A 22,595-nucleotide genomic window follows, 5' to 3' on the forward strand; every position below is an offset into this window, starting at 1 on the left:
AACTCTGCACCTCTGGTGGGTTGAGTCACGCTCAGTGTGGTGAGTATTAGCACGTTCAAAGGTAAGTGGGGGCGCCGATACACTGGGCACCTTCGTGACCGTGGTAATCGGGCCCTCCGTGAACGCAGCATGGGTCTGAATCGCACTAACCGAGACCTTAGTCTGCGATAGTGCGCCATCCCCAAATAGCGGCTGCGTCATCATGTCTCCTGACTGAGACTGCAGCCTGCTATGAGAGGCACTCACTACAGTACTCCTTGGAGTCTGTAATGTGAGGTCTCTTTGAGATAAACCAAGACGGCGTCTAGGTATTTTTCCTCCTTTCACCTCCTGTGTGCGTTCAGCTCTGCACCTCTGGTGGGCTGAACTACACTCAGTGTGGTGAGCATTGGCGCGTTCAGAAAAAAGTGGGGGCGCCGATACACTGGGCACCTTCGTGACCGTGGTAATCGGGCCCTCCTTGAACGCAGCATGGGTCTGGGTCGTACTAACAGAGACCTTAGTCTGTGATAGTGCACCATCCCCAAATAGCGACTGCGTCATCATGTCAGAGTCTGACAGAGACTGCCGTCTGCTATGTGAAGCACTTCTTATACCTGAAGTGTTATGTGAACCTACTCTGAATGCCTGTTCAGCAACGCACCCTTGGTGGGCTGAACGGCGCTTAGAGTGGTAAGGGAGAGAGGGTGAGATTGGAACGCTCTCGGACGTATTATGGAAAAGGGGCTCTTTTTTGACAAAGTCAGGTGGAGCCAACTCTTTATTAAACACATCAACAAAAGCATTTACATCATCATCCATCCCTTCAACTGAAGGGTGCGGGGGAACAGTGGTCACGTTCAAGGATGGCGTGTCCTCCATTCGCTCCCCCGCGTCCCGTCATGTGCGCCTCCTCTTGTGGCCTCCCTTAGGGGCCCAGTTCGGTGCTCTCACCACCTCCCTCGCCGGCTGCAATGGGGCCACCGTGGCTGCTGGGGGGGCTGGGCCCGCTCTCCTCCTGTGGCCGCCGACTGGCGCCGGATACGCCGCCTCGCTGTAGATCCTTGTCTACTCTGGGGGGCGGAAGTGGATGGTTTACGAGACGGTGCAGGGCCTAACCTCCCTGCCAGTGGCAGGTGTCTGGCCAACTGCTTCTTTTCCTCGTCCAGTTTGGAAAACCTCTCAGTCGCCTCTTTGACGGCGACTCCAAAGAGCCCTTCGTCAGAGAGGGGGGCGTTCAACGGGGTCGTTCTGTCTGCTTCCTTCATGGTTGTCAGTGACAACCAGAGGTGTCGCTCCGCGACCACCAAGGTGGCCATGGACCTCCCCGAGCAGACGGCCGATGCCTGTGTTAGGTGTAGGATGGCGGCAGAAATTCTAGACGCCTCCTCCACCTCCTCTGGCTCCAGCGCTGTCTTACCCGTGGTTAAACGGGACAGAGCGGCTGCCAAGAGGGCAATGTTGTTAGCTGCTGCTACAGCTTGGGCTCCCAAATTGAAGGACTTCTCTAACAGCTGTGCTGTGAGACTGTCCTTCTGAGATGGCAACGTGGCTTTCTTGGAAGAGGGCCAGGGACTCGAACCCGGTACGAGATACGCCGCCATGGCGCTCTCTAACCTGGGGATTCCCTTAGCTTGGCCCTGGAACCTTCCCTCCACTCTAGTGAATGGGAGGTACGTTTTAGCCGGTGAACGCGCCGCTAAAGGTGCCTCCCATGAGCCCTCAACGTATTTTGCCAATGAAGGCATGGCAGGAGCTAAAGGCTCTGCCGCTCTTCTTGGCCTGGAATAGGGGCCGCCCTCCATTAAATCAACCTCCGGTGTGGAGGGAATAGGGGGCAGCGGTATTTCCAGCCGTCTAGCAGCTCTCTCAATGAGAGCCGGAAAGTCCGTTCTCAGAGACGCTGCGGTGAAGGACAGGGCTTCTGACTTCTCAGAGCCCGTGTCGTCATCACCATAGGAACTACAAGCCCTCTCTCTAACCAAAGGAAAGGGGGGCTTGAATGTATGAGGGACGGGGTCTGACTGTTCCATTGGAATGTCAGCCTCCTCCTCAAAGTCCCCATCATCCCCTGAGTCTGCGCCGTCGGATGATGCCTCTGAAGCAGAGGCTAGTATCGACAGCACGTCCTCTAGGGGGATATCCTCCCTAAAAAACGCCCAACGCTGCTTCCTCTCCTTTGTAGAAAGGAGGGCGCAGGAGGCGCAGTTAGGGGGACTGCAGACGCCCTCTTTGGCATGCTGGGACCCTAGACACACGAAACATAAGTTGTGGGAGTCGCCGGCCGCCATGGAGGAGCATCTGCATTGAGCTCTGAAAATAGCTTTTGGGGGTGGAAAATCTCCTGGTGTGCTCATTTTAGGACGACGTCGATGACTGGAAATTCGACGGCGTTCTCGTCCTGAGTCTTCTCTTCTTCTCTTCGTCTCTTCTTGGCTTCTTCAGTCTAGTCCAGTCGCTGAAGATAAAGGGAGGCTGATTGAGGGGAGGCATCCCCTCTTATAGGGACACCTGTACTCCTATTGGCTGCAGGTGTGTGCATAATTTTGTCTCAGGCTGATGCTGCCTTAGGGCAGTGGGTAAACCAATAGGAGCAGAGCTCCCCTATGGGGCGGAGCTCCACGATATAGAACTACCAGTAGTAGTTCTCCCTTTCTCTTCTCGCCATCTCCCTCCGGGAGTCCTGTTTGTACAGGATCTTGGGTAATTGGGATAAGTAACTATTAGCTCTTAAAGTCGTTTTTTATTTTCTCCTCACAGCTATGCTCTAGCCGGGCCTCCTTGTTTCTGCTGTTATGTATCACTAGGTGATGGCATCTGAGTGTCTTTGTAGCAGGGTGTAAAAGAGAGATGTTGTATCCATTTTGGCTCAATTAAAATGTCTCAATTAAAAACTCTAAACGCTAAAAGAAAACATCAGAATGCATATGTTATTCTTTAGGCCTACTCTGCATGCATCTGTAGGCTAGAGCAAGTCATACCTCTCCATAAGTCATTTAAATCAGTTGAAAAAGAAGGCTATTGACATTAGCAGATGTTGTTGAGATTGCTTCTATCTATAAAACAATTCCTTGCCTTTCCCATTTTTTGCTCTGCAACGTCTTATTTGTAGTTTAGATTAAATTCTACCATGATAAACCATGAGATATGATTGCAAGAACTGTACAATGTCATCAGTTCATGAAATATGAGATTATGTCATTTCCATGTATTGTTTAGAAGCATGGGAGCCTCCTCATTTCCTGCCTCGCCATGCAGTGTTGACAGAGCTGCTGCTACAAATGGTTTTCAATGAAAAACATGGAAATAGACAACCAGTCCACATGTCTGGCTGTATTACACTGAGTGTACAAGACATTAGGAACACCGTCCTATTATTCAGTTACACCCCCCTTTGCCCTCAGAACCGCTTCAATTCGTTGGGGCATGGACTCTACAAGGTATAGAAAGCGTTCCACAGGGATGCTGGCCCATGTTGATGCCAATGCTTCCCACAGTTGTGTGAAGTTGGCTGGATGTCCTTTGGGTGGTGGACCACTCTTGATACACACAGGAAACTGTTGAGTGTCAAAAACCCAACAGCGTTGCAATTCTTGATACACTCAAACCAGTGTGCCTGGCACCTACCACCATACCCTGTTCAAAGGCACTTAAATATTTTACATTTACATCATTTAGCAGACGCTCTTATCCAGAGCGACTTACATTATTTTTTTTCATACCCCCTGTGGGAATCAAACCCACAACCCTGGCGTTGCAAACGCCATGCTCTATCAACTGAGCTACATCCCTGCCGGCCATTCCCTCCCCTACCCTGGACGACGCTGGGCCAATTGCGCGCCGCCCCATGGGTCTCCCGGTCACGGCCGGCTACGACAGAGCCTGGATTCGAACCAGGATCTCTAGTGGCACAGCTAGCACTGCGATGCAGTGCCTTAGACCACTGCGCCACTCAGGAGACATTTTTTGTCTTGCCCATTCACCCTCTGAACCCTCTGAATCTATGTCTCAATTGTCTCAAGGCTTAAAAATCCTTCTTTAACCAATCTCCTCCCCTTCATCTAAACTTATTGAAGTAGATTTAACAAGTGACATCAATAACAGCTCATAGCTTTCATCTGGATTCACCTGGTCAGTCTATGCAATGGTAATGTTTAGTACACTCAGTGTATAAGCATTCAAAGAATGCAGGCAACCAAATATAAAGGCAACCAATATAGCTTATGAGGATCAATATTGCTGTAGGCTACCTCAAGTGATAACCTCAAATTGGCACTTCAAATGAGGGAAAATTGAAATAGATGTAAACAAATAATGTAGGCTTCAAAGTGCCCCAGATGCAAATGATCTTATTATTCTATGAAAAAGTTTTGCGTTTGTGAAAAAGATTTATGTTCAAAGTAGACCACAATAGCCTATATCCTGTGTAGACTATGTGGCAGTGCTTGTATTACTCGCCATCTATCCCAATGATGTGTTGGTGATTAAAAGGTGGTTTAAGCCCCTCAGCGACGAAAGACTGAAATGTTCAGCTTGGGAGTTAAAACGGGGGAGTGTCACTTTTTTTAGGCGGCGACTTGTGGCCACTTTGCCTACCTCTATTCTACTCGCATCGTAGTCACTTGGATCTGTTGCTAATTGCATTGGCGCTCACTTGGATTCAGATAAGGCGTTCATCAATGTGAGACGGAATGGCAAACGAAACACCCATGGAATTATCTGGAAAATCGTAATCAATCCTGAGAAGAAACATCCCCAAATGGAACTTTGATTCGTGCGTAAAACAGGAAACGCGCGTCCTCAAGTGAAGTAATATGCACCAGATAGGTGAACGACGCAATAACGATTTGTTTACATACTTTGGTGTCCTAACATAAAATGACGGAACAGGTGTTTATAAGACTGTTGGTATTTTTCGCAACTCTTGGCAACCTTGCAGGTAAGGCTTTTATTTTGAAATGATACATGTAATGTACTGATGGCATATGGTAAACATATATGTTAATGCATTTAGAGTTGATTTAATTCTCACTATTATAAAGTTAATTATAAAAGTAGTTGTAGCCTATATTTCCACCCTATTATTTTTCAATGGATCGGTTATTGTGGCCTGGTTTGTAAGGCCTATTTGAATGAATGGAGCTCATTCTCAAAATAAGTTTCTCTCTCAACAACTGTTTACAAATGGAGATTCCAGTGGTATCAGACACCATTTGTTTATTGATAGGCTTAGCTTTTTAACGCCAGGCTTTAGCCATATATGTGATACATAGCAAATAGAGTCCTCTCCTTTTTGTGATTTTTGTTTGTTTCCCCTGATTGCTTCAAATAGTTTTCCTACTTTTCAATTGCACTTTGTTGTTCAGTAAATAATTAACAGTTGATGTTAATTGTTTGACACAATACTAGGCTATTGTTATTCCAATCTATATGGAAGTGACAATTTAGAAAATAGTATTAGTCTACTCTAGAGGTTTTGAAAAGAATATGCATATTATGCAAATATTATATTGAATTGAAACTGCTTTTCATTTTTCAAAATAATTTTATGACTTAAGTGTGGGCTCTCCCTCAGGAAATAGCTTTGTATGAAACAATCGAGACTTTGCAAGCCACTGACAAAAATGTCTTATCTCACAATCAGGCGTAGACCAATGGCTAGCCTAGTGTTGCAAATTATATTTGCAAGATTAGCTGATTGTAACACATCTGAAATCCTATCAAAATGATCCTGCCAGGCCTCCCGAGTGGCGCAGCGGTCTAAAGCACTGCATCGTAGTGTTGCGGCGTCACTACTGTTCTAGTTGCGATATTTACATTTTACATTTTAGTCATTTAGCAGACGCTCTTATCCAGAGCGACTTACAGTTAGTGAGTGCATACATTATTTTTTAAATGTTTCATACCCCCCGTGGGAATCGAACCCACAACCCTGGCATTGCAAACGCCATGCTCTACCAACTGAGCTACATCCCTGCCGGCCATTCCCTCCCCTACCCTGGACGACGCTGGGCCAATTGTGCGCTGCCCCATGGGTCTCCCGGTCGCGGCCGGCTACGACAGAGCCTGGATATCAAAATCAACACAACTATATATAGCCTACTACAGCTCAATGGCCAAAGGCTGTGATTTTTATCCAATAGTACATAGCGCCAGTGTAAGCCTTAGCATCAATAGTGTCATCCTCCCAATTCCCTCCCATTGGCCCATGTGATTGGCATGTTTTGACATTGCCACTCAATATGGGCATTGTCGCCGGGGCAATAATAGCAGGGGTACATTGCCACTGCCCCGCACTCAGTGCACAGGTTACAGGTTTCCCTTTGAGCCCTCTTGATTGTGTTTGCGTGAAGGAACTTTTGTTCCATCGTTTAGTGTGGGGGGGAAATGGCCTTGCGACTGGTTTAGCTTCCTGTCCCATACAGGAAGTACAGCAGAATCCCCCCACTTCCTCCAACTTGGAGTCATCCAATACCACGGGCCGAACAATGGAATTCCAATGCTGCTGGTCTAAGAATAGGCATTGTTTGTTGGTAGCCGGAGCCTATGCTTGTTTGGGGTCGATGTTTTTACTTGAGTGTGTGAGCTGACCCTGAACTAGGGACCACTCTCTGAGTGTGGTGTCTCTGTACTGTAAAAGCCCACTATTACTGACTCTTAAGTATACCCATGCTCCACTTTGAAAAGGGGACAACACACTTCAGACTACTTCAGTCAGAGTTTGTTTGAGACCACTTTGGCCCATGTTTTCCTCACTACATCTCCATCTGTTATTAGCCTTTGAGTCATATTGTACTACATTGTTGCTCTCCAACACAGTAAAACTTGTTTTTGAAGGTGGGAGTTGCTTATGGCGTGAAAAGCATTGGCGAGACTCCCAAAGGTGATGCTTGTTGACATATGTAGCCTAGAAAACTGACCCAAGATCAGATTGTGCAGGGCCTCCCGCTACATGAGTTAGGAATGGAAGGTCATCCATGACTTGTGTTTATTTGTGATATTAATAGAATGGGTGTATGAATCAGTGCAAGGGATATTAATGCAAAGTTAACTCATGAGAGATACTTACAACATGCACAAAAGTACTACAGTTATGGGAAACCACAATGACTTAATCGTCTTGACCCCATTCATTGCTAAATGAATAGTATGCATAGTAATAGTAATAAACTATTGTCAGAGCTTCTGTGAATAAATAGATGCAATAGCCTATTTTGACAGAACCTGAGTTTCTCCATCGCTCCTCCATCCACTGTTCTTGTTCCCTTCAGGTTCCAGGCTGAGGGCGGAGGTGGTGGAGGTGCCCCCGCTGATCGTCCACCACCCCTCAGACGTGGTGGTCAAGGTAGGCAGCCCCGCTACTCTCTCATGCCGTGCCGACGGCACACCCGAGCCCTCCATCGAGTGGCTCCGTAATGGCCAGCCCCTGGAGATGGACAAGCTGGACAGCCAATCGCGGCCCATCGTTCTGTCGGAGGGCAGCCTGTTCTTCCTCAGCGTGGTCCCTGGGAGGCGGAGTCAGTCACATGAGGGTGTGTACGCGTGCGTGGCAAAGAACAGCGCAGGCAAGGCCACCAGCCGCAATGCCTCTCTCTATATCGCAGGTAAGACTTTGGGGAAGTCTTTCAAACTAGATGGATCTATCTTGTCATACAATACCTTCAGAAAGTATTCACACCCCTTGACTTTTTCCACATTTTGTGTTACAGCCTGAATTTTACACACAATACCCCATCATGTCAAAATTGAATTATGTTTTTGAAATGTTTACAAATTAATAAAACATAAAAAGCTGAAATGTCTTGAGTCAATAAGTATTCAACCCCTTTGTTATAGCAAGCCTAAATAAGTTCAGATCGCATAACAAGTCGCATAATAAGTTGCATGGACTCACTCTGTGTGTAATAATAGTGTTTAACATGATTTTTGAATGACTACCTCATCTCTGTAACCCACACATACAGTTATCTGTAAGGTCCCTCAGTCGAGCAGTGAATTTCAAACACAGATTCAACCTCAAAGACCATGGAGGTTTTCCAATGTCTCGCAAAGAAGGGTACTTATTGGTAGATGGGTAAAATAAAAAGCAGACATTGAATATCCCTTAGAGCATGGTGAAGTTATTAATTACACTTTGGATGGTGTATCAATACACCCAGTCACTACAAAGATACAGGCGTCCTTCCTAACTCAGTTGCCGGAGAGAAAGGAAAGCACACATGTATTTCACCATGAGGCCAATGGTGACTTTAAAACAGTTACAGAGTTTAATGGCTGTGATAGGAGAAAACTGAGGATGGATCAACAACATTGTAGTTACTCCACAATGCTAACCAAATTGAGAGTGAAATTGAAAATAAAACATATTCTAAAACATGCATCCTGTATGCAATAAGGCACTAAAGTAAAACTGCAAAAGACTTGGCAAAGAAATGAACTTTATGTTCTGAATACGAAGCGTTATGTTTGGGGCAAATCCAACCCATCACTGAGTACCACTCTTCATATTGTCAAGCATGGTGGTGGTGGCTGCATCATGTTATGGGTATGCTTGTCATCAGCAAGGACTAGGGAGTTTTTAGGATAAAAATAAACGGAATAGAGCTAAGCACAGGCAAAATCCTAGAGTAAAGCCTGGTTGCCTGCTTTCCAACAGACACTGGGAGACAAATATACATTTCAGCAGGACAATAACCTAAAACACAAGGCCAAATATACACTGAGTTGCTTACCAAGACAACACTGAATGTTCCTGAGTGACCTGGTTAGAGTTTTGACTTAAATCGGCTTGAAAATCTATGGCAAAACTTGAAAATGGCTGTCTAGCAATGATCAACAACCAACTTGACACAGCTTGAAGAATTTTTAAAAGAACAATGTGCAAATATTGTACAATCCAGGGGCCTCATTTATCAATCATGCGTAGGCACATCTGTGTATAAACCAAGCATGGATCATTTCCACCCAAAGTGTGTGATTTATCAATAGGAATGTTTGCTTGAGAGTGTTAGTAACTTTACGCACAGCCATGACTATGCACAGTGCCAAGTGGTGGAATAAGGGAACTACTTGTCAAGCGTAGAATGGGGAAAATATATGTTGAACATTTCAAAAATTGAGAGTAGTAATAATTGTATTTCCATTGTGAATTCATGCAACATATCTTGACAGTCATAAACTTGACCATTTGTTACAATAATAATCCTTATAAAGTACAGTAATTTGTTAAATTAGAGGTACTTGTGTAAGTGAAACCATTGTTGAAATACTATAAAAGACTGAGATAATGGGAAATTGAATGAGAGGCTGATCTTGCTGTTTGAAGATTTGGCACGCTGCATTTTGTAGAGAGCGCATTTATAGAGACAGGTGGGATTTTTTTGTTGTAGAAAGTACAGGTTGGCTCATCAGAGATAATTTCCCAAAACCAATCTTAAATACATTTTGCGAGGATTTAAGACCTACTTTAAAAAGGCAAACGCATGCCATTCCGGTGCAAATCCAAGTGCTATCCACCCTCGGGTTTTTGGCAACATCCACTTTTCAGCAGGAGCTTGCCAATCGGTATCTCACAGCCCTCGATGAGCCAATGTTTTGAATGCAATCATCAGCAAAATGAACTGTAACATACAATTTCCATACACCATCGCACAACAGGTTGAAGTCGAGAGGGGTGTCTTTGCCAACAATGGGTTCCCAAATACGAACGGAGCAATAGACGGCACCCACATCGTCATAAAAGCACCATCCTAAAACTATTTAATCTATGTGAACAGAAAAGGCTTCCACTCTTAATGTGCATTTGATAGGTTATTTGGTGCACAACAGACGCTGCTGAATGTGGTGGCCAGGTGGTACGCACAACTCGTTTGTTCTGCAGAACAGCAATGTTGGCCTATACGCCTACAGGAGGGAGCTGTTGAGGATGGATGGCTTATTGATGAGTGTTGCCTACTCATTTGAAATATATTTGCCATTGCTAAAGCAACTAATTGTCTTAATGGTCCTCTCTTTGTAGCTATGTTTGAATTTTTTACTGGTCAAGCCACAACTGAGCGAGCCAAATATAACCTTTTGGTTGTACTCAATCTCTGACACTAGCACCTTTATTTCATTATTGGAAAATGATTTTTTTCTAAGCTTTTTTTGTTTACGACGTATTTCATGGTACGCCGTTGTATATTCCCCATAGGCTTTAAAGGGATGATTTTGACCATTTATGGTTAATTAGGGACGTTTTGAAATGCAAGTAGCCAAGGTCATGCACGGCACTGAGGCTGAGAACAATTGGTATTTATCAATGGTGATCTCCTACCGGTGTGCGTATGACGCTCGTAGGATTGTTTGATAAATTACATTTTTTCTATGCGTACGAACATTCTAAATTCCTTTTAGTAAGTAGTATTTTATAATAGTTTCTACACAATATTGTTAAATGAGGCCCCAGGTGTGCAAAGCTCTTAGACTTAACCAGAAAAACTCATCGTAATTGCTGCTAAAGGTGATTCTGACATCTCAGGGGTGTGAATACTTATGTAAATGAGACATTTCTGTATTTTGTTTTTAATAAATTGTCACAGATAATTGACCATATTTTCACTTTGTCATTATGGGGTATTTGTACAGTTGAAGTCGGAAGTTTACATAGACTTAGGTTGGAGTCATTAAAACTCATTTTTCAACCACTCCACAAATGTCTTGTTAACAAACTATAGTTTTGACAAGACGGTTAGGACATTTTTTCAACAATTGTTTACAGACAGATTATTTCACTTATAATTCACTGTATCACAATTCCAGTGGGTCAGAAGTTTACATACACTAAATTGACTGTGCCTTTAAACAGATTGGAAAATTCCAGAAAATGATGTCATGGCTTTAGAAGCTTATGATTGACATCATTTGAGTCAATTGGAGGTGTACCTGTGGATGTATTTCAAGGCCTACCTTCATACTCAGTGCCTCTTTGCTTGACATCATGGGAAAATCAAAAGAAATCAGCCAAGACCTCAGAAAAAAAATGGTAGACCTCCACAAGTCTGGTTCATCCTTGGGAGCAATTTCCAAACGCCTGAAGGTACCACGTTCATCTGTACAAACAATAGAACGCAAGTATAAACACCATGGGACCACGCAGTCGTCATACCGCTCAGGAAGGAGATGCATTCTGTCTCCTAGAGATGAACGTACTTTGGTGTGAAATGTGCAAATCAATCCCAGAACAACAGCAAAGGACCTTGTGAAGATGATGGAGGAAACAGGTACAAAAGTATCTATATCCACAGTAAAACCAGACCTATATCGACATAACCTGAAAGGGGGCTCAGCAAGGAAGAAGCCACTGCACCAAAATCACCATAAAAAGCCAGACTACGGTTTGCATCTGCACATGGGGACAAAGATCGTACTTTTTGGAGAAATGTCCTCTGGTCTGATGAAACAAAAATAGAACTGTTTGGCCATAATGACCATCGTTATGTTTGGAGGAAAAACGGGGCTGCTTGCAAGCCGAAGAACACCATCCCAACCGTGAAGCATGGGGGTGGCAGCATCATGCTGTGGGGGTGCTTTGCTGCAGGAGGGACTGGTGCACTTCACAAAATAGATGGCATCATGAGGAAGGACAATTATGTGGATATATTGAAGCAACATCTCAAGACATCAGTCAGGAAGTTAAAGCGGGGCGCAAATGGGTCTTCCAAATGGTCAATGACCCCAAGCATACTTCCAAAGTTGTAGCAAAATGGCTTAAGGACAACAAAGTCAAGGTATTGGAGTGGCCATCACAAAGCTCTGACCTCAATTCCTATAGAAAATGTGTGCGCAGAACTGAAAAAGCATGTGCGAGCAAGGAGGCCTACAAACCTGACTTAGTTACACAAGCTCTGTCAGGAGGAATGGGCCAAAATTCACCCAACTTATTGTGGGAAACTTGTGGAAGGCTACCCGAAACGTTTGACCCAAGTTAAATAATTTAAAGGCAATGCTACCAAATACTAATTGAGTGTATGTAAACTTCTGACCCACTGGGAATGTGATGAAAGAAATAAAAGCTTAAATAAATCATTCTCTCTACTATTATTCTGACATTTCACATTTTTTAAATAAAGTGGTGATCCTAAATGTCCTAAAACAGGGAATTTCTACTGGGATTAAATGTCAGGAATTGTGAAAAACTGAGTTTAAATGTATTTGGCTAAGGTGTATGTAAACTTCCAACTTCAACTGTATGTAGATGGGCTGTACACAACAAAATGTGGTCAAGGGGTATGAATCAAGGGGTATGAAGGCACTGTAAATGCCAAGATACCATGCAAAAGTAATTGCACACTAGGATGAAGAGAGGTACCATCACGCTGTTATAGATCATGTGAGTGAAGAGGCTATGTATCTGTCTCCGCAGTGTGCAGTAACTAATCAACCACGCAAAATATTGATTAGCTGAATCATGTGTGCTTATACTGAGATGGAACCAAAGCCACACAAGGCTGCTTTCCAGGACAAGGACTGTGGAACCTTATGCCAGATGGATGTGAAAATGTGGCCTTAGAATAAATTATGTTATCTTAGTTGTATGGCTCTCTGTGGCTCCTACATTCTGTCCCATTCACTTCCTCTCTACCTCCATGCTGATCTTTAACGTGATATCAAGCTCATATATACGATCCTTGAGGTCAACAGGAAGCCCCCAGTATCCACAGACCCACAGAATCCTGCTCCAGAGAGAGAGAGAGCGAGATTGTCTGTGTGATTACTGAGAATAAGTAAAGGGGGTCCAATGTCAATGTTTACTCCCTCTCCAGGACAAACACTCTGCTAAATGACCCCTGACCCCCAGCCTCTGTTTGCACCCAAAACAGGGTCACCCAGAGACCGCTGGATTCCTGAGCTGGATGGTATAATTAGTGGCTGATTGACTTGTTGGGGGAACTTCCCTGGAGCAGCACATTTGGTGGTGGAGGTATAGAGACATTGGGACAATAGACAGTGGTACTTAATTTAGATTCAGTTGGCAGATCGACAGTACTTTAGAGAACAGTAGCAGATCGATTGTGGTATATTTAGCATTTAACCTTTATTTATCCAGGTTAGTGTCATTAAGATAATCGTGCAATCGTGACCTTTGTCAGTATAGTTGAACTGGTTAGGAAAAGTAGCCTATACAGCAGTGAACTGCATCACTGTTAATTCAAGAGTTGGGCTAAGTTCTCTTTCATTTCCAGTTCAAGAATAGCCTTATCTACATTTTAAAGAACTCCAGCTTTGGATCATTCCTTAATATTTTGCTAAACAAAAGATTGGAGATATTCTACTAGTACTTTATGGCACCATACGTGTGCCAAAATACTTTTTGTCTCATGATTCCATGTGGTGTCGCAATGGAACACCTATGTTATGACATCAGTGAAGATTTAAACAGGCATCATAAACATAAGGCCATTGTCTCTGTCCTTTTGGATATAATGGGAGGAAGCTCCTTAGACCTTCAACTATGTATTCCGTGTACAGAACATCTGGATATTTGGAGCTGTGTGATGTATGGTAATGGTTTTGTAAAAAATAATAATTCGATGAGGTTATTGTAAGCCTTGCTTGTTTTCGGTGGTCAAAACTCTCATTTGTGGGAAGCCAATTCAAGCAGGCAGTGATGTGTGTTGTGCTGGGCACGTTTCCCAGGCAATGTTTATGAACTACAGGCTTGTAGACTAACTTTGACGTTTTTGTGCAATGTGCTGTTATGGCATTGTGCACTAGCTAGTCTCAGACCCACTGCTTATGAATGGACCTCCTCTGTGGTGTGTTCTTCCAGCTCTGCGTGAGGAATTCCGGGTGCAGCCCAGTGACGTGGAGGTGGCTGTTGGGGAGGTGGCGGTGATGAACTGCAGCCCGCCGGTGGGACACCCCGAGCCCAACGTCACCTGGAGGAAAGACGGGGTCCCTATCAACGACACCGACCCGCATTACACTGTGAGACCTCCTTTAAACATAGTTACATGCTTTTTAGGGGTTTGTATTGTTTGGAAATGGGAAATTAACAGTGGGAAAGTTGTCAGTCTGTGCATTTCAGTGCAGGAGATGTATTTTCAAAACATGTAGCTTTTTCCATATTTTAATGAATCTATCGAACTTTTGTTAATTTCCCGAGGTGGCAGGAGCTGAAATGTATTCCACACCAACCTGGGGGGGTTCATCATACTGTTTTGTTTGATTACTTATTTCTCAAATCCTGATGTGGTATCATCATTTTACCAATAGAGGGCATTGTTGTACAAAAGTTTGATTAAAACCACAGGCCGCTTCATTCATTTTCGTGCTTCATTAATAAAAGAGGACCTATCACCTTCGACTAAAAATTAAAACAAAATCATAATTTATCCTCTGCAATGGCAAATTCAGTAGCATTGTGGTTAGTGTCTCTGCTTGGCACTCAGCATTATGGAGATAGATTGGGGGTAAGGCCCTGCGATAGACTAGTGTCCTGTCCTGGGGGTGTACTTGTACATCAAGCTGTTCACTCTACAGAAACAGGAGATAGCCAAGGCTCGTGCAAGGCTATTTATCCTCTGCAATAAACCTTTTTTAACTATATGTGATTGATACCCATGTGACCTATAGGCACTGAATGGGAAGTTGATCATTGCCCCAGCCCAGAAGAATGACTCTGGCGTGTACATCTGTGTGGCTTCCAACACTGTGGGTGTAAGAGAGAGCAGGGCCGCCCGCCTGTCTGTCCTAGGTAAGATAAACCCTGACCCCATGTACAGTACATCACCATTTTAGAAATAACCTTTTCACACTACTTAACAAAGAGCTGCAGTTATTTTCAGAATGGGTGGCAAGGAATAAGTTAGTTTTAAATATTTAAAAAACTAAAAGCATTGTATTTGGGACAAATCATTCACTAAACACTAAACCTCAACTAAATATTGTAATGAATGATGTGGACATTGAGCAAGTTGAGGTGATTAAACTGCTTGGAGTAACACTGGATTGTAAACTGTCATGGTCAAAACATATTGATACAACCTTAGCTAAGATGGGGAGAAGTCTGTCCATAATAAAGCGCTGCTCTGCCTTCTTAACAACACTATCAACAAGCTAGGTCTTACAGGCCCTAGTTTTGTTGCACCTGGACTACTGTTCAGTCGTGTGGTCAGGTGCCACAAAGAGGGACTTAGGAAAATTACAATTGGCTCTGAACAGGGCAGCACGGCTGGCCCTTAAATGTACACGGGGAGCTAACATGAATGATATGCATGTCAATCTCTCATGGCTCAAAGTAGAGGAGAGATTGACTTAATCTCTACTTGTTTTTGTAAGAAGTGTTGACAAGCTGAATGCACAGAGCTGTCTGTTTAAACTACTAGCACGGACACCCATGCATACCCCACAAGACATGCCACCAGAGGTCTCTTCACAATCCCCAAATCCAGAACAGACTATGGGAGGCGCACAGTACTACATAGAGCCATGACTACATGGAACTCTATTCCACATCAGGTAACTGATGCAAGCAGTAGAATCAGATTATTATTATTATTTTTTGACATATTATGGAACAGCTGGGACTGTGAAGAGACACATACACACACATAGGTACAGACACACGCATACACACACAGGCGCTAGCACACGCACTCTACACACACGTACATTGTAATATTGTTGTATGGTGGTATTATACATTTTGTATTGTAGATATGTAGTGGTGTAATAATGTTATATGATTAACTGTCTTATCTTTTAATGTAATGTAAGTGCCTTAATGTGTTTGGACCTCAGGAAGAGTAGCTGCTGCCTTGGCAGCAGCTAATGGGGATTCCTAATAAATACAAATACTACTGCTCCAAGCTGTACTGTGCTGGCCTGATTATGCATCCACCATAGTTGCTGGAAATGACAATGTGAAAAGAACTGAGTCAGCACAGTACAGTTTGGGACTGCACAACAGTGTGAAAAAGGTATGTCATGCTGCAAAGAATGTTTGCTATTGATAAAAGGGATAACATGGAATTGAATGCATAGAGGTGTATGATATGACTAACCATACTTTTCGTATTTGCCCATGCTTTCTCAATCCCCAGCCAAGCCAGTGTTGGTGCTAAAGCCTCAGGATGTGTCGGTGGGGATGGGGGAGTCTGCCCAGTTCAACTGTGAGGCTAAAGGAGATCCCATGCCTGCTGTCGAGTGGAGCCGCGAGCAGGGCCTTCTGCCCAATGGCAGGTCTGATTCTTGATTCAACTAAAAAAGCTTTGTCCATTAACTGTACATTAGACTAAAAACTGTCATTGACATGAGGTGCATATCTTGACATCAGCTGCATATGTAACATTAAAAAACAATTACAAAAGACATGGAAAATGTATTAAAAATGGGTTTTGGATGAATTTGCAACGTCTGAGATCGTGCTTTTGAAAATAATTTGGTATAGTAATCTTCAACCATATTTTTACTGTGACTATCTCTCAGCTTAGCTACTGCACAGTACATATGTAATGAAATGCAATACTTAGTATACTGTTCAATAATATGTAATTCTTTGATTTCTAATAATTTCATGCAGTTGCTATAGTGAATGTTGTGCTGATTTCTGTGTCATGTCTGTAGGTATCTAGTGAATCCTGACCAGAGCCTCCAAATCCACTATGTGACATCACTGGATTCTGGGAGGTACACCTGCACAGCTGTCAACGACGTGGGGGTAGTCACTGCTAGTGCACAGCTACAGGTGGAGGGTAAGAGTGCTTAGCTTGGGCCTTCACCGCTACATTTATGTGTTGTGTATTGGTTGAAAATGTAATGTACAGTGTTTATGTTGTATACAGCAGGACTGTGTGTCTAAGACAATTTCGCCTCAGTGAAATTACAGTTTATCCTATCCTACCCTATTTCCTTACAGCTAAATATAATAGAATATATTTATTTATCCTAAGGGAACAGAAATATACAGCAAAGACCATATTATTCACAATACTTTTTTATGATGTCCGTGAGATGGCGGCGGAAATGAGTGTTGTTCTAAAGGAAAACATTTTTAGGATCACTATGGAACTTTATATGGAGTTTAGTTTGTGTCCATTTCAGTGCCAGTAGGGAACTTCCATTCATGAACAGAAAAGTGTACAATATTATTTTCTATGACGATTTTTCTCCCTCCTTCACAGAAGCCGCAAGTACCAGACAGAGGGACCTTCACAGAGAGTTGTCGGTCCTGCGTGTGGCTCTGGAGAATGTGACGTTGCTGACTCCAAACTCCAACATGTCCCAAGTGCAGTGGAAGGTACGGAGATCAGACGTCACATGGAGGCGCATCTATTATTATGAAAACTGTTAGTTATTAACCTTTTGCTGAACTAAGATTGAGGTCTGCCATTTTTCATGTTTGTTCAGAACATTATTTTCATGTCACAGAGAACGTTCAAATAATGCGGATTTAAGGTTGTCTTTTTTGAGTTTCTACTCTCCAGAAATTCATATCTTATAACTGTGGCTTTCCTCTTGTTTTGTTCCTTTCAGCTCCAGTCTTTCCCAACCCAGCCTCACTACCTGGATGGTTTCGAGGTCCTCTACCGCTCTCTCCTGCCTGCCATTTCGGACTGGGCTGCTAAGAGGGTTGTACTACCCAACTTCCAAACACTGGTCGGCCCGCTCAAGAGGGGCTACAAGTATGAGTTCAAAGTGCGTCCCTATGGCAGCAGCCTGTACGGCCGGGAGAGCAATACCAGGTGTCTAGGTGTACCTGAGACAGGTAAGGGTTCATAACGGTTAGAGTTGGCTGTTTGTTATCAACTCTAAAGACACATTTATTAAAATATAGGTGTTTCTTTGGAGACTGTAGCTCAGGAGTAGTCCAACTTTATAGTGCTATTTTGCACTAAGAAGATATGTTTTGAATCAAGATGGGTCGTGTGTGTGTGGTTTTTACACATGTATTGTTATTTTCATGACACTCCATCTTCCCACAGTGCCTAGTGCCCCACCTCAGGCCATCTCCATAACGATGACCCCTGACCACAATGACACGGTCCATGTGACCTGGAAGCCTCCCCCCCATGAAGCTCACAACGGCATCATCCAGGGATACCAGGTAAGAAGAAGATGGCAAAAAAAAACGTTTACCTTCTTTTATCTGTGCTTGAAAAAGTTACTCCAGCACACTGGCATTCTTGTATGCTCCACAATGTGTTTTATGAAATGTTTGAGAGAATGCAAGAAATTCCAGTGTGAGTTTTTTTCTGTATGTTCAGTACCTGACATAATAAATTCACATTCACACATTCTAATGAGATATTGTATTAACAGGGCGTCCGTCCTATGCAACCCTGGCCTGCAGGCTTTTGTTCAAGTGCAAGACACCTGATTCAACTAATCTGTCTTGATAGAAGTGGTTGAACTTCTTGAAGAAGACCATGATACGTTTAATCAAAGGTGTGCTGAACTGGAACAAAAGCCAGCTCTCTAGGACCAGAGTTGCCTATTACTCCTGCTGAAGCAATTACCTGTAAACAAACACACACACACAAACTGTAATGCTTCCCTGGTTCCTTCTTTGAGCTCTGGGTGTGTGTCCGTGTGACCTATCCAGGTGTGGTGTGTGCAGTCGGAAGAGCAGCAGTACCTGAACTGGACAGTGGACAGTGGGACCCACAGTCTGGAAATAACCCCTCTGTACCCAGGGAAACAGTACTGGGTCCGGGTGGCAACGGTCAACGGAGCTGGCGTCGGTGTGCAGAGTGACCCCCATAGAGTGGTCATAGGTCAGTGACAACATGCAACGGCTATCTATATGGTCAACAGAACACCACAAGGTTATGAAACCTTACATAAAACAATACTTCTATAGTAGCTTAGTGCAATTTGCAGTCCAGTTAATGCAAAGCATCAATATGGTTTGAAAGGTTTGAAGGTGAAGATGTGTAGCCACATGCAGGCCCATTCTGATCTTTTGCTCCATTATTGGCAAAAGATCTGATCTAATTGGTTAAAGGCCCAGTGCTGTCAGTTTATTAGGTACACCACCCCATTCACGAAGATAGTTAGCTCCTACAGACGGTGAGTCACAGGGCCGTGACTTGCTATATAAAGCAGGCAGACGGGCATCGAGGCATTCAGTTACTGTTCGATTGAACGTTAGAATGGGCAAAACGAGTTACCTAAGCGACTCTGAGTGTGGTATGATCGTCGGTGCCAGGTGCGCCAGTTCCAGTATCTTAGAAATGGCCGGCCTCCTGGGTTTTTTACGCACAACAGTGTGTAGGGTTTACTGAGAATGGTGCAACAAACAAAAGACATCCAGTCATCGGAGTCCTGTGGGCAAAAACAGCTAGTTGATGAGAGGTCGAAGGAGAATGGCAAGAATCGTTCAAGCTAACAGGCGGGCCACAAACAGACAAATAACGACTCAGTATTTTTCAGCTGACACTGTTTTGCTAGCACAGACTGGAACATGTTCCGGGATTCTTCAGACAGCATTGAGGAGTACACCACATCAGTCACTGGCTTCATCAATAAGTGCATCGATGATGTCGTCCCCACAGTGACCGTACGTACATACCCCAACCAGAAGCCATGGATTACAGGAAACATCCGCACTGAGCTAAAGGGTAGAGCTGCCGCTTTCAAGGAACGGGACTCTAACCCGGACGCTTATAAGAAATCCCGCTATGACCTCCGACGAACCATCAAACAGGCAAAGAGTCAATACAGGTCTAAGATTGAATCATACTACACTGGCTCTGACGCTCGTCGGATGTGGCAGGGCTTGAAAAACTATTACAGACTACAAAGGGAAGCACAGCCGCGAGCTGCCCAGTGACACAAGCCTACCAGACGAGCTAAACCACTTCTATGCTCGCTTCGAGGCAAGCAACACTGAAGCATGCATGAGAGCACCAGCTGTTCCGGACGACTATGTGATCACGCTCTCCGTAGCCGATGTGAGTAAGACTTTTAAGCAGGTCAACATTCACAAGGCCGCAGGGCCAGACGGATTACCAGGACGTGTACTCCGAGCATGTGCTGACCAACTGGCAAGTGTCTTCACTGACATTTTCAACATGTCCCTGACTGAGTCTGTAATACCAACATGTTTCAAGCAGACCACCATAGTCCCCGTGCCCAAGAACTCTAAGATAACCTGCCTAAATGACTACCGACCCGTGGCACTGACGTCTGTAGCCATGAAGTGCTTTGAAAGACTGGTCATGGCTCACATCAACAGCATAATCCCAGAAACCCTAGACCCACTCCAATTTGCATACCGCCCCAACAGATCCACAGATGATGCAATCTCTATCGCACTCCACACTGCCCTTTCCCACCTGGACAAGAGGAACACCTATGTGAGAATGCTATTCATTGACTACAGCTCAGCATTCAACACCATAGTGCCCTCAAAGCTCATCACTAAGCTAAGGATCCTGGGACTAAACACCTCCCTCTGCAACTGGATCCTGGACTTCCTGACGGGCCGCCCCCAGGTGGTAAGGGGTAGGTAACAACACATCTGCCACACTGATCCTCAACACGGGGGGCCCCTCAGGGGTGCGTGCTCAGTCCCCCTCCTGTACTCTCTGTTCACCCATGACTGCATGGCCAGGCACGACTCAACACCATCATTAAGTTTGCCGACGACACAACAGTGGTAGGCCTGATCACCGACAAGCGCTACATGACCAGAAGTATGTGGACACCTGTTTGTCCAACATCTCATTCCAAAGTCATGGGCATTAATATGGAGTTGGTCCCCCTTTGCTGCTATAACAGCCTCCACTCTTCTGGGAAGGCTTACCACTCCAGCTGACACTTGGTATTGCGCATGGTGATCTTAGGCTTGTGTGTGGCTGCTCGGCCATGGAAACCCATTTCATGAAGCTCCCGACAAACAGTTCTTGCTTCCAGGGGCAGTTTGGAACACTGTAGTCAGTGTTGCAACCGAGGACAGACAAGTTTTACGCGCTACACGCATCAGCACTCTGTGGTCCCCTTCTGTGAGCTGGTGTGGCCTACCACTTCATGGCTGAGCCGTTGTTGCTCCTAGACGTTTCCACTTCACAATAACAGCACTTACAGTTGACCGGGGCAGCTATAGCAGAGCAGAAATTTGACGAACTGACTTGTTGGAAAGGTGGCATCCTATGACGGTGCCACGTTGAATGTCACTGAGCTCTTCAGTAAGGCCATTTTACTGCCAATGTTTGTCTATGGAGATTGCATGTCTGTGTGCTCGATTTTATACACCTGTCAGCAACAGTTGTGGCTGAAATAGCCAAATCCACATACTTTTGTATATATAGTGTACATTTCTACGCTATGAGGTTGGAATAATACTGTGAAAATGATGATAATGCCCTTTTAGTGTAAGAGTTGTTTGAAAAGACCGCCTGAAATGTCAACCTGTTTTGGTGGGATGGAGTTTTGGCCTGCCTGGTGACATCAACATTACATTTACATTTTACATTTTAGTCATTTAGCAGACGCTCTTATCCAGAGCGACTTACAGTTAGTGAATACATATATATATATATATATATATATTTTTATACTGGCCCCCCGTGGGAATCGAACCCACAACCCTGGCGTTGCAAACGCCATGCTCTATCAACTGAGCTACATCCCTGCCGGCCATTCCCTCCCCTACCCTGGACGACGCTGGGCCAATTGTGCGCCGCCCATGAGTCTCCCGGTCGCGGCCGGCTGCGACAGAGCCTGGATTCGAACCAGGATCTAGTGGCACAGTTAGCACTGCGATGCAGTGCCTTAGACCACTGCGCCACTCAGGAGTATATCATCATCCCTCAGTAACTTCAAGGGAAGACTGGGGGTCAGTCTGATTTAACCAAACTACTCAGTAATCTCCTCCATATAGCCTAACTCTCACACACTCACATGCACACACACATTTAAACAAAACAAATAAATAAAAAAATTCTCGTGATTACTGATCAATTCATTTCTACATTTATAATTAGTAGGTTTAACCAACCTTTTTTATTTTTGTACTTACAGTGCCTTCGGAAAGTATTCAGACCCCTTCCCTTTTTCCACATTTTGTTACGTTACATCCTTATCAATCAATCTACACACAATACCCCATAATGCCAAAGCAAAAACAGGTTTTTATAAATTTTGCTAATTTTTTACAAATAAAAAACAGAAATACCTTATTTACATAAGTATTCAGACCCTTTCCTATGAGACTCGAAATTGAGCTTAGGTGCATCCTGTTTCCATTGATCATCCTTGAGATGTTTCTACAACTTGATTGGAGTCCACCTGTGGAAAATTCAATTGATTGGACATGATTTGGAAAGGCACACAACTGTCTATATAAGGTCCCACAGTTGACAGTGCATGTCAGAGCAAAAACCAAGCCATGAGGTCGAAGGAATTGTCCGTAGAGCTCCAAGACAGGATTGTGTCGAGGCACAGATCTGGGGAAGGGTACCAAAAAATGTCTGCAGCATTGAAGGTCCCCAAGAACACAGTGGCCTCCATCATTCTTAAATGGAAGAAGTTTGGAACCACCAAGACTCTTCTTAGAGCTGGCCGCCCAGCCAAACTGAGCAATCGGGGGAGAAGGGCCTTTGTCAGGGAGGTGACCAAGAACCCGATGG

At 44.3% G+C, this 22,595-nt stretch overlaps 1 protein-coding gene across 3 annotated transcripts in view; it reads left to right on the forward strand.

Annotated features, from left to right (window-relative positions):
- LOC121573944 (roundabout homolog 1-like) overlaps window positions 1-22,595 on the forward strand; it is a 42,239-nt gene that overhangs the window by 5,941 nt on the left and 13,703 nt on the right. For 2 of the 3 annotated variants that reach the window (XM_041886359.2, XM_041886358.1), the window contains exons 2-10: window positions 7,251-7,583; window positions 13,790-13,947; window positions 14,596-14,716; window positions 16,065-16,203; window positions 16,588-16,715; window positions 17,145-17,260; window positions 17,497-17,728; window positions 17,946-18,067; window positions 18,566-18,737. In XM_041886359.2, the coding sequence (XP_041742293.1) occupies window positions 7,251-7,583; window positions 13,790-13,947; window positions 14,596-14,716; window positions 16,065-16,203; window positions 16,588-16,715; window positions 17,145-17,260; window positions 17,497-17,728; window positions 17,946-18,067; window positions 18,566-18,737 (1,521 nt within the window). Of the gene's footprint in view, window positions 1-4,301; window positions 4,919-7,250; window positions 7,584-13,789; window positions 13,948-14,595; window positions 14,717-16,064; window positions 16,204-16,587; window positions 16,716-17,144; window positions 17,261-17,496; window positions 17,729-17,945; window positions 18,068-18,565; window positions 18,738-22,595 lie in introns of those variants that run through there. The other variant, XM_041886361.2, reaches the window with a different exon arrangement.

The sequence above is a fragment of the Coregonus clupeaformis genome, unplaced genomic scaffold (genome assembly GCF_020615455.1).
Source record: "Coregonus clupeaformis isolate EN_2021a unplaced genomic scaffold, ASM2061545v1 scaf0016, whole genome shotgun sequence".
NCBI classification, from domain to species: Eukaryota; Metazoa; Chordata; class Actinopteri; order Salmoniformes; family Salmonidae; genus Coregonus; species Coregonus clupeaformis.